The 11,457-nt window shown below is 38.9% G+C and overlaps 1 protein-coding gene and 1 pseudogene across 1 annotated transcript; one reads left to right on the top strand and one right to left on the bottom strand.

The window, feature by feature from the left end:
• Positions 1 to 263: 263 nt before the first annotated feature.
• LOC119731923 lies at positions 264 to 4,529 on the bottom strand. The gene is made up of 4 exons (XM_038205226.1): positions 4,499 to 4,529; positions 2,171 to 2,284; positions 1,088 to 1,365; positions 264 to 790 (listed from the first exon to the last, which is right to left on the bottom strand). The coding sequence occupies exons 1-4, from the start codon at positions 4,527 to 4,529 to the stop codon at positions 563 to 565; spliced, it is 651 nt and encodes a 216-aa protein (XP_038061154.1). The 3' UTR covers positions 264 to 562.
• On the top strand, positions 4,528 to 5,912 carry LOC119731920 (annotated as a pseudogene).
• Positions 5,913 to 11,457: the final 5,545 nt, after the last annotated feature.

The following is an 11,457-nucleotide window of genomic DNA, read 5'->3' as shown; positions in this document are numbered from 1 at the left end:
GTTATCATTCAGATATCAACAGTTTTAAATTTCACAACAATTAATTACCTACGAGTTTTCAGTCGTCCAAATTGCATAATACAGCAGGCACTATTTTTTTTTTTTTTTTTTTTTTTTTTTTAAACTTTCGGCCAACACGTACTGTAACATAACACCCAAGCCATGCATGCATATATCACAATAAACAAAACAATGCTTTTTGTTCTCTCGGGTTGTAGACACCAATAATTGAAAAAAAAAAAAACAAATGAAAGCCGGACAAAACAAATTGAGAAAGATGGCAGCTTTGCGCGTTTACATGTATTTTGAAAACGGTGAATCGTTTGGGACAAACCAAAGATAATTAGACTAGTTAACAGTTATTTTTTTCTGTACAGTGGAATCTACAAGAACCTCCACCTTTCCAGTATTTTGATTAAATAAGTAACACACGTGTATTTCAAAGAAATTTCAGCTCATTAATAATTGTTTTTATCATCCTTGGACCAATTTTTATTTTAATGTCATAATTGTCTTACATGGTGCCGAAGTGATCAAGGTAACAAATATATTTAAACGGTGTCTACAAGTGTGATATGGTCATCAGTTGGCCGCTGTCGATTTGCGTCTTCTGCTCATCTGGTTCCAGGCTGGCATTGTTTCTGAGTCGGCCGATCAGATTCTCTATGGCCTTGTTGTCGAGTTCGACACCGATGTCGGCCGAACTTTCTCGCAGTTTGCTGGTGGGCGCATCTACTCCCAGGATGCTCTGCGGAAGCTGCAGATAAGCCCTCTGCTGACCATTTGAATCCTATCGCGAAGAAATAACAAACGGATGAAAATTGCTGGTACAAACTCCCTACATTATGTTGACACTAAATCATGCAACATTCGGATGCTCAATTCGTTTTAATATTAATACCCACAATCACCAAGATAACTAGAAGTTTTACACACTTTCGTTTTGTTCACAAAAGCAATCACTATGAATTGCTCGTGTGTTATCATTTCTCAAGTATTGGGTTACACTAAAGACGTGTTTCATTCAACTTCAGATGAATTTTGTTTTGGGATGTTACGTAAGTTATGATAACAATGCGCCTCTCACCTTGTCCAAAAGAATGCTGTCCTCGTTCAGATGGATGCCCGAGATGCCGTTGTCGTGTAGCCAGGACAAGGCCGCCGTGACGTCATCCACGACACAGGTCACGTCGTGCTCAGTCAGGCTCCAGTTTCGCGAACCAGCGTCTTGGTTTGAGGCACAGATGTTGCCATTTGGGGAACCCCCGGGAGGCGAGCAGAGATGGGAGGGCTCCTTGCGAACCACGGGCAGGATCCGGTGTTGCTCAAGCTGCGACAACACGATCTTCAGCATCGGCTGCAGCTCTGGATAAAACGAAACCAAAGAGCTGTAAAACCTACAAGTAAGCTACAGTCCACCATTTGCAGCTACCAAAAAAATAACTGACGTAATTATTGTTGAAAAAGACATACTTGGTTCTAAGATAGTAAAGGGACTAGACTTCCAGTGATTTATTCTTTCTTGCAAGCTGTCATTTTGAAGTAATCAACGTAAGAGGGTCTTTCCAACGGTGCGTCTGAAGACGCACAGTTGGAAATGTCCGTTAGTAGTTCAGGTTTTTTATATTCGGCGAAGCGCGCGCAAGCATTGGCACGACGCACACACGAATGTTGTTCTTCTCGAAATATACAGCTGAAGCTGATCTGAAACTTCATCAGGTTAGTTGTTCAGCACTTTTCTTTAGATTTTGAGCACTTTTGTTGCTTCAAACGACCAAATGCACAAATTATAAATGATGGACTATACCTTTAAGTCATTACATGTGTATACCTTAGGGGTCAACTTTGTCTTTGTCCTTGTTTTTTTTTTTTTTACCATATATGGGTTTATAATTTTCATGTACATCAAGTTGAACCTGTGACCATCAAAATGTTGAACTGCAAGTCAATTTCAGATTTAGCTGGGTATAATTTATAACATCCCTCGTGCTGTAGATACGATATCGCCGTGTCAGGTGTGAATTAGGGGTGAAAAGAGCAACCATCCCTTTGTAATTGCAATTCCCCTGAATAGTTCGTCACTTTAAAACTTAAAGAATGCGACTCACTTTGGGTGACGTGTAATGACTTATGACGAATTGGTCTTGCATCAATTGTGGTTTGTGCTTACCGAAATCAGCGGACTGGCTGTCATTAAAGCCATCAATTCCAAGCGCTGAACTCCGCGTTCTGTTCACTGGGGACGGCGAGTAGCCCTGATTAAGCGTTCTTGCGTTTGCATTTCCTAAAATACGTATGTTTAAATGTTAAATTTACTGTTGTCGAAAGCCGTCATATTTGTTTTCAACACGTCAATATGTCAATAACGTTAGTATTACTTAATACTATGAACGGGCGATACATTTCGGTAATCGCGTCTGCCTTACGGCAACACGCCTTTTGGGGGCAACACATTGGTGTCACACTTTTGTTAAAACGACACTTAGGAGAAGGGAATTTTGTTCCGTTAACCAAAACTCACAAATGGACAAATCGTTTCAGGATAAAAATCAAAATACGGCGTGGAGCATGGGTCGTAAACTTTATTCATAAATACCTCAGACAGTTTAGCTATTCCTATTGGTCGAGAGCCCGTCACGTGGCCGGTCTTAAACGGATGATAAAGACATGGCTAGCTGGTCTTAAACACTTTTCCAGTGTCACAACAAAATGGGGACTCCTAAAAATCCAGTGCCTCTTACCGTTTCATTGGTTGAACGTTCACAATCGAATCCTCACGTGGGCATGCGCAACACTACATGCGAGTCAGAATTTTATAGTTCTAAATTCAAAACGCAACGCCCCAGGTGCGTTCTGCGTGACATCGCGCAGAACATGCTACGCGCGCCTCAATCTCCATAAAAGGGTTGTTTACATCTTAATCGCCAGCAGAACACTCCATGATTTTGCTAGAGGGATGTTTCAAAAAGCATGAAGTGAATTGGGATTTTTTAACGAATTATTTGATATTTTTTAAGGATAAGGTATTTACCTCCGGCTCGGGTAATTATCAGCACCCAGGCTTTAAGCGGTATTAAACAGAGTGATAAAAACCTCTCGAGCACACATTTATTCCCTTAATTAAACATGAGTTAAAATGTCATCTTTCAGAGAAAAAAGAAGCGCCCTCTCGTGATGCAAGAGAGGTTCAAGATTTCCTCACCTTAGGACAGCCCCCCAAAATGTTCATGTATGCTGATGTAGTATGTGAAATATTTTCTTAATATTACACTGTGGTTGTGGCACATTTCTGCAGAGCTGCTTTCGTTCTTGACACTTTTAACATTGTAATTTGGAAGGTGTAAAGAAGATGAAGATTTCATTTTAAAAGCAACGGCAACAGTGTATCACGTGTGCACCAAGGTCCAATGCGCCTTCTTCAAGAGTCGGCCATATTAAATCGAAAGGGAGGTAAACTCTTCATGTTTGGAACTTGCGACGAGAAATGAAAACTATGACCTAAAGTTAATTACAAATTAATACCAGACGGCTCTAATGAATAATTTAAATTTGTGATTAAACATATCCTAATATTTTAAACTACATTTAAACAGAAATTGAAAGTGAGGCCAGAATGCTTAAATAGTCTGGCACCATCCCATTCAACAGTGCAAAATTTATCAACTACATTCAGGCAACATGAGCAAAATGGCTCCCTTGTGAATACTGTCCATGAGCATCTTCTTACCCGAAGGGTGAAGACATTTTCGAGATCATGCGCATTGGTTCTTCGCGTGGTCGCCGAACGGATGTATTTAATTCTGTATAACCATACTGCCGGCTGCCAGCCACAATGAACATTGATAAAGGGGATCTTGAGAAACCTGGCGCGCATTAGTGCTCCAATTGTTAATGCTGAAGGCCAAGTTTGCATTGAAACACTTGATTTTTAACGTTATGACGGAGTACGAATCTCGTCCGTTCAATTGCAGAGCATTTTGTCTCACCTGGACTTTGCTTAGGAAAGAGACTATGCAATCACTGTGTCTGTCTATGTATGTAGTATGTATGTTTTATTTTGGTTAAACGTTCGTAAAATTGGTCTCATTAACAAAGTAGAAGTGCATCTGGAGCCAAATTTGAATCATAGATGCAACATAGGAACCTTCATATGATAATGATGTCAAAGGTTACACACCAAGGTCAAAGGTCACTCTTTAAAGATAATCGTAAAAGCAGGCGAGGCGCGCGTTTGGAGAACCGCCTTGTTTTCACAGCTTTAATTCTCATCCCAAGTTTCATTCTTATCCCCAGGATTTTGCACTTGCAGACTGCTTCGAGAATCTCCTTTGTCACAAATTACCAAACTACATTAACTTAGATAATTTACCTTTCTTTGCAGTTGTGCACGGCACACCACCCCTACGACCGGTAGAAGTCTTTGCTTCGTCGCAGTCTGGTCGCAGTTCTCCCGTTCAGGAGTCCCAGTCCAACCTGAGCCATAGCGCTATAAACGCACCCCCAGTAAACGTCGCATCAGGAGGCCCCATGAAGACAGTCGGCAAATCGATTCCCGTCGCCCCTACGAAGGTCACCGTGAAACCCGGACCTCAAACACTGGAGTATGAGATGGTGATCTCTCACTACAACGAGCCTCTTGATTGGTTGAGACCGTATGCAGATCACAGTCACGTGTACCACAAGGGCTCGGATAGAGGTCCTCCCTTCGCGATGTACAAATGGGAGAGGATACCAAACGTTGGGCGAGAGCCTCACACCTACTTACACCACATCATAAATAATTACGACCATCTCGCCGATTTGACTGTTTTTATGCAAGGACATGGTACCAGCAAAGACCAAAGCTGGTGTTATACTCCCATGGAGTTCGTCACGAACGCAAAGAGCAACATCTTCTGCAAAAATCGGGGCACTTTCCACGGCTGGGGCCGCATAAACCACTTCGGCAAGTGGTTGGCAGAATTGAGCAGTGGCCAAATGCGACGAGCGAAGACGACAGTGGGTGAATTCTACACGGCTCTGTTTGGTACCCAACCTCCTCCCTCAGTGCCCCGGTGTTTGGCGGGTTGTTTCTCTGCCACAAGGGGAAAATCTGAGACGGCACCCGCTGAGTTTTTACCAGAAGGCCATCACGTTTGTTAATGACCACAGCAACCCAGAAGAGGCTCATTATTTTGAACGACTTTGGGGTGCCATCATAAATGCTAAATAGGACGTCATACTGGCCTTTTGCAGTACAGTTTAGTGTAAATTATTCCTTAATTGATGACAGTACAATACGGAAGACAACTCATTATGAACTTGCGTTTTTTTTGGTTTTTTTTTTTAAGTTTCTTTGCTTCAACGCACATGCGTAGAACATTATAATTTGACTCATGCATTATGTATGGCCTTCCTCATAACAGCTTCATAAAAAGGAGATACGAGCAACTAATTGGCTGAAGCACGCATACGTATAAAGTCACGTGACTGAGTTCAGTATGCTATCTTTTCGGTAACCGCTCGAGCCAAAAATGAAGGGGAAAATGAAGAGCGATTGCTAAATAATTTGGTTATTTTCTGGAAATACATATATTTGATATGACGGATTTGTGGATGAGATGATATTTCTAATTAAAACATATTTGTTTGCTGTTCCTGATCTTGGATATTATGTATATCTTGGACATTATCCTCACAAATACGAAGACTTTATCCTCACAAAGACTTCTTAAAAAAGGGACGTTGTTTTCAATGTTTGGCTTTTAGTAATTGACAATAAATATTTGCAATTTGACTTTACGGTACGTTTTCGACTGCGCTAACGTGGCAATACCACATGTATAAAAGCGTTTCCTTTGTTAAATGATATTCGATTAAATAATAAAAAAAAGTACTTTTTTGCAATAAATATTGAAACAAACTTATTTCAATCCAGCGTACGTACTATTATTTTGTAAATATGCTAACCTGTTGGGCAATCGATGGGGAGGGTTAAAATTTGGCGAGTGGAGAGATAAATGTTTTCAAATATATTGCTTGGGAAAAAGTCAGAGGGTACCGGTGCAGTTTTATTCATTTTGTTATTTATTTTATTTTTTATTTTAATTTACGATGGGTTGGCTTGGATGGGAGGGGGATTACCCCATTTAATCCCAGGCGATACTGATGAAGGGAATGCTTTACTTTGCTGAAACAAAATCTTCCTTGCAAATCGCACGAGACTGTTATATGAAAGGAACGTGTATGAAAGGACAATAATAAAAAAAAACCCGTAAAACCGGCAGTGGAAATTCAAACAACGGGGCCGGGGAAGGGGGAGGGGGAGGGGGAGGGGGAATGGGGAGGAAGCTCTGGACACCACCTTACACTTAGTCTTGTTCGAAATACAGATGAAAATCACATGGTACTTACTTGGTTCTTGGTTGTTTCCTCCTGAGACATCCTCTAGGGATCTTGACTAGGAGGTCGCGGGGAGGTGTCGGCATCTAGGTCTCGGTCACGATGTGGTTGTAGTAATTCTCTCTGAAGGTCTTGTGCGTCACAGAGTCAGTGATGTGTTGGGGCAGTTTACTCGCGCTTGCATCAAAACAGCGTATTTTAAGCTTTTGTATTTTTCCCACCATTTTTCAGTGTCATTGAATACATTGTGGTTGTTGGGACGTTCGAAAAGTACCTCGAGATCTGCAATTTTTTGGTTTCTCATCATCACAAAAAAGTGTGCGTCTCTGTATGTATGTATCTGGGGGGGGGGGTGAGGTGGGAGATGATTCAATAACCCACCTCTGGTCAAAAAATGGGAGGGGGTATAATATAATATATACCCACCCCACTACCAGGGTTTACGCCCATGATTATGTTCTGAACAATGGCGGAGGGGAAAATAGCGGATGGGATTGAATATTTTCATGCCGCCCTCAAAGTCTGCAATATCTGAATATAATAGGAGGTATATCTTAGCGCAAGAGGGTGCTGTATCGTAAACTTTTTGGAGATATAACCACACTTAAATCCTACAATCATGGCCAAAACTCGCTGGGCCCCCACCCCCGGCCCCCGGCCTTTGTTGGCTCTCATTGCGCGGTCTGCTCAAGCGCGAGATGACAACATTGACCGGGGGAGCAGGAGACCGGGCACGAAATATTTTTTTTTCTAAAACGAGATCCGACAATATTGACAGAGGGCGCTCTCTCTGCGTTATGCATTATGATGTCAAGGGCCTAATTTCACGGCGCTGCTTAACAGTTAGCAGAAACGTTGTGCTTAGCATAGCAAAAAAAAGTGCTAACCTTAAGCACTATTTCACGTCGTGGATGTGCTAACGGTCGCGCGTGCATGGAGATGTTTATTGTTGTGGCGCTCTTGTGTTATACAACATGTGCCAGACGTGGCGCTCTTATATAATTTCAGGTATGACGTTCTTATAATACAAATTCTTGTAATGCCCTTCTAATCTTGTGTGGCTTTATAATACGCCTGTATTCATTGTTCGTTGCTCTTGGCTCCAAGGTGTTGGCTTCGTAATGACGTTTTGTACCATAGTGATATAAAATTATTTGGAAGCAGTGTTTAAGTTTCCTGTGTTTGGATTTCAGTTGTCCAATATCTGTTTTTGAGCCTCTATACATTCCTAATCCGCTACATCACAAATCCCATGAGACTGTTGTTACGTCACTTAGTTAAGACAATTTTTCCTCTGAAGTAAGCGACGTGCCTTTTGCTGTGTTTATGCTTGCGATCTCCATGAAATAGATGGAGGCTCTGTTAGCAGAACATCGTGTGCTTAGTAGCGCCGTGAAATTGGGCCAAGGGCTTTAGAGAATAAGTTATACAACAAGGAATAATGGTGTTTAAATCACCGACGATTGGCAGCTGATTTTTGGACTGGTTGAAAGTAGTCCTGACTTTTCAGGTGATTCAAGCGTTTTTCACTTCTTCTCATTTTACTTTAAATAACTAAAGCGAGGAAGGAATATTTCTCACAAGACGCAAAGCCTATATTGGGTCTGTGTTATGGAGAACAAGGCATTAGATATGCATGTAATGGACCAATCAGAAGAAGATGGGAATCGGATGTCGTTTGGGAGAAAACATCGCGACCGGGGGAGGGTATATGCTCTAGTCTTGTGTGGACGTGTTCCAACCATTTTGACCAAAATTGTCTAAATGCATGTACCCTGGATAACATGTGTAGAGGGAGGGTGTGGACCGGGTGAGCCGGGCACGGGGGACGGGTATGCATATTGTGACGAGTCCCAACCATTTTGGCCGGGATTATAGCTGAATTATTGACCCAATTATATATATATATATATATATATATATATATATATATATATATATATATATATATATATATATATATATATATATATATATATATATAAAAAAATAAAATATAAAAAATCCGTTCCCGTAAGTGACATTTATAATTTTTATATCGAAGTGAAGTTGCTATATTGCGTTAATACAACTTAACTTTGCAAAAAGATTTGCAATCTCACACACATAATCTTACGAACGGTCAACTATTCAAGAACCTTTACATTTTTGCAAAGATTGTAACTTCTAAAGCATCAGAATGTAAAACAATACTTTCTTCATTTTCGAACGTTTATTGTGCAAAGCAAAATCAAAACGAACCTTTCGAGTCTAAACTGAATCGAGCGTTGAATACAATTTAATAACCTTAGCCAATACCTATCGACGCAATATAGTCTTTAAAATATCAAGCACACAAGAACAAAAAACGCGAAAGCAAAACGGTTCAAAACTGCAAGCAAAACCGAGCATAGTCGAACATAAATGAAATAATACTTAAACATAAACTCAAAGTAATTAATTATGAACTAACAATCATGTATATTTAAGTCTGATCAGAGCTCAGTCTGATTACAGCCAAAGAGCTAGAACGATGTTCCAATTGTATTACTTCATTGATTTTCATTGCAATCATTCGGATCATCTCTAAAAACAAATCTTTCACCAACTGTTTTTCAGTTTGACTAATTTATGTTACAAATATACTAAACATACACGTTTTCAATTTGCTGCTTTTTATATTCTGATTATAGTATTATAACGGGAAACGGTACCTTGGGACACATTCGATAGACTAGTGCACGTTTTTGTTTCCAAATTTAACGACTAATTAACTCAATTTGCTCTACCAAGTTTTGGTAATCACGAGTGGACCACAAGCAATCCTTTTTTTGGCGACATTACCATTCTGCCACTAAAAGGGAGTTGTGACTCCAGGAGGACATTGCTTTTCGTGTCCAGTGTAGGGTGTGTCCCTAAGGTATAGCGTAAGACGAACGTAAAGAAATGTTTACCGAAGGGTACAGTAACATAAATTAACATAACCCAATAACACAGCGTAAATATCAAACGAAATAGTTAGGCAAACGTAGCAATAAAGCAATAACCATTCTCTAAACCAAATTACTACGGCTAAAATGATTAAATGACCAAGTTAAACCCTTCAACGAAACATCCCCTCCACCCACCAATCAATCCAGCTCGAGATTTAACCCTCATCTCACCTTATAGGAGTTATAACAATGAGGTGCAGAAAGAGTTATCTATAGTTGTTGCATAGAGAAATGACACGTATGTCCTTTTTCTATTAATTGCTCTAGGGTTCCTAATGAAACCTTCCTTTACGCTTCCCATGAAACAATTATTAAAGAAAGTGATCAACATTGTTGGTGACTGTTGAACTCGAATACGTCAAGATTGTTGTGTATATTGTTGAAAACCTGATTTTTGTATACTATTATTAATTTATGTTCGAAAATATCCAACAAAGGTGAAATTGATTTACATGGGAAAGTTATAAATTCAGTGACGAATGTTCACATTGCAAGTTCAACTAATGATACCATTAAAACAAAATTAAAATAGAACATAAAACGTACGGCAGGAGGAAAATAAAATGAAAGCAACTTTGAAAGTTATTGTTCCAAAATATTTTGGATATCTCAACAAATATCAATTTAAGCACACAAGCACGAAATCCATAGCAGAAAAGTGGAAAAGCAAAAAACACACAAAAACAGCCCCTGTATTATGATAAGGATAATCATCAATATAAAATAACCAAAAAAAAAGAAGATAAACCAAAACATAAAGCCAGAAGTTACAGTTGTCAAATATCAATGAATTGTATGTAAGTATAATGTTTTTAAATTAATCATTAATTTATTGAAATAAATGTTTGTATGAATTAATGAATGAATGAACGCAATCCGTAATGGACAAAAATGGGTTAATTATTTTCAACACACCTTTCAACCCGTCAATTCCTCTTACCACGTTTATTAAGCACACAAAGCGTGAAAGGCTACCAAAATACAATTTGAAGTCAAATGAGGTTGTGAAGTGTGAAACAAACAACTTAATATTACTTAGACTGCGCCAATTAAAACAAACTCTCAGAACTCCATTGTTTTTAAATTCAATGAAATCACATAAAATCACATTATATTACAGATTATACAGTAGTCCCCTTGAAAAGATGTAATTTAGAACAGTGTTTGAGAAGAGAGACGAAATAATCTTTGCTAAATGTGATACATCTTGCTATAATAACGTAACCATATTTCCAAACAACAAAGATGTATTAAATTTCTCAAATATTAGAAGTCCCTTCATAAACTCAAATCAACGAAACTAAATCAGGATGAAAATACCTTTAATTAGAGCTTTTCAAAATCAGTGCTTCTCATTGATCATATTAAATATTTCCCGATTAAACACATCGGTAACTAATTTTGAAACCCAATTAAAAACAAATCTCATTTCATCAATCAACGAGTTACACGTTGTACATGTGCATTGTGAGCAAAAAACCTGTAAACAAACTCGCTGTAATTACGTAAATACAATTTCGGGATCTTTTAAGCTAAACGGTCTAAGCCTGCCAAAGCAAAATTCAAACACGATACAAACAACGATTTCTTAAAATCTACTACGAACGAAAGAAGGGAAACCACTACCCCAATCGTTATTCAATTAAAAATAATTATGGTTAAATGCAATAACTACTAATGAAATAACTAAACAGTCAAAGTATTCAGCAGCATTTAAAACGACTGATTCATTAACACCACTAATATTAAATTTTAAATGTTAATAAGCAATAAAGAACACATAAGAAATTAAGCAAATTCATCAGACTTTGAAAAGGTCATGCAAGCAAAGCAGTAAAGCATACATCGTCTTAACGTAGAAGAGCAGCTAGATCAAAAAAAAAAAACATTCAGAAGAAACAGCGCTGGGGAATATTGACGAATAAATCGCATTATAATAAATATGTTCTATGTGTCAACAACCCAAGTACTAGATTACTTGGCAGAAAATAGAGCGGTAAGCCACAGGACACAACCAATTGTAATATCCGCAGACTTAACCGAGATACAGATCTTTAGACTTGGAGAATAAGATGACGCACGATTTCGACCCATCTGGACAGAC

Source organism: Patiria miniata, unplaced genomic scaffold (genome assembly GCF_015706575.1).
Source record: "Patiria miniata isolate m_02_andy unplaced genomic scaffold, ASM1570657v1 HiC_scaffold_1, whole genome shotgun sequence".
NCBI lineage: Eukaryota > Metazoa > Echinodermata > Asteroidea > Valvatida > Asterinidae > Patiria > Patiria miniata.
This window is presented reverse-complemented; position numbering and strand designations above follow the sequence as displayed.

What these genes read in the sequence shown, in the direction of transcription:
- LOC119731923 (XM_038205226.1), bottom strand. Translation starts at nt 4,529, where the DNA reads ATGGGGCCTCCTGATGCGACGTTTACTGGGG. An exon ending in CAGCCAGTCCGCTGATTTCG is followed by an intron (nt 1,366 to 2,170) that starts GTAAGCACAAAC and finishes CGTTTTATCCAG; the next exon opens with AGCTGCAGCCGATGCTGAAG. An exon ending in ACAGCATTCTTTTGGACAAG is followed by an intron (nt 791 to 1,087) that starts GTGAGAGGCGCA and finishes TCTTCGCGATAG; the next exon opens with GATTCAAATGGTCAGCAGAG.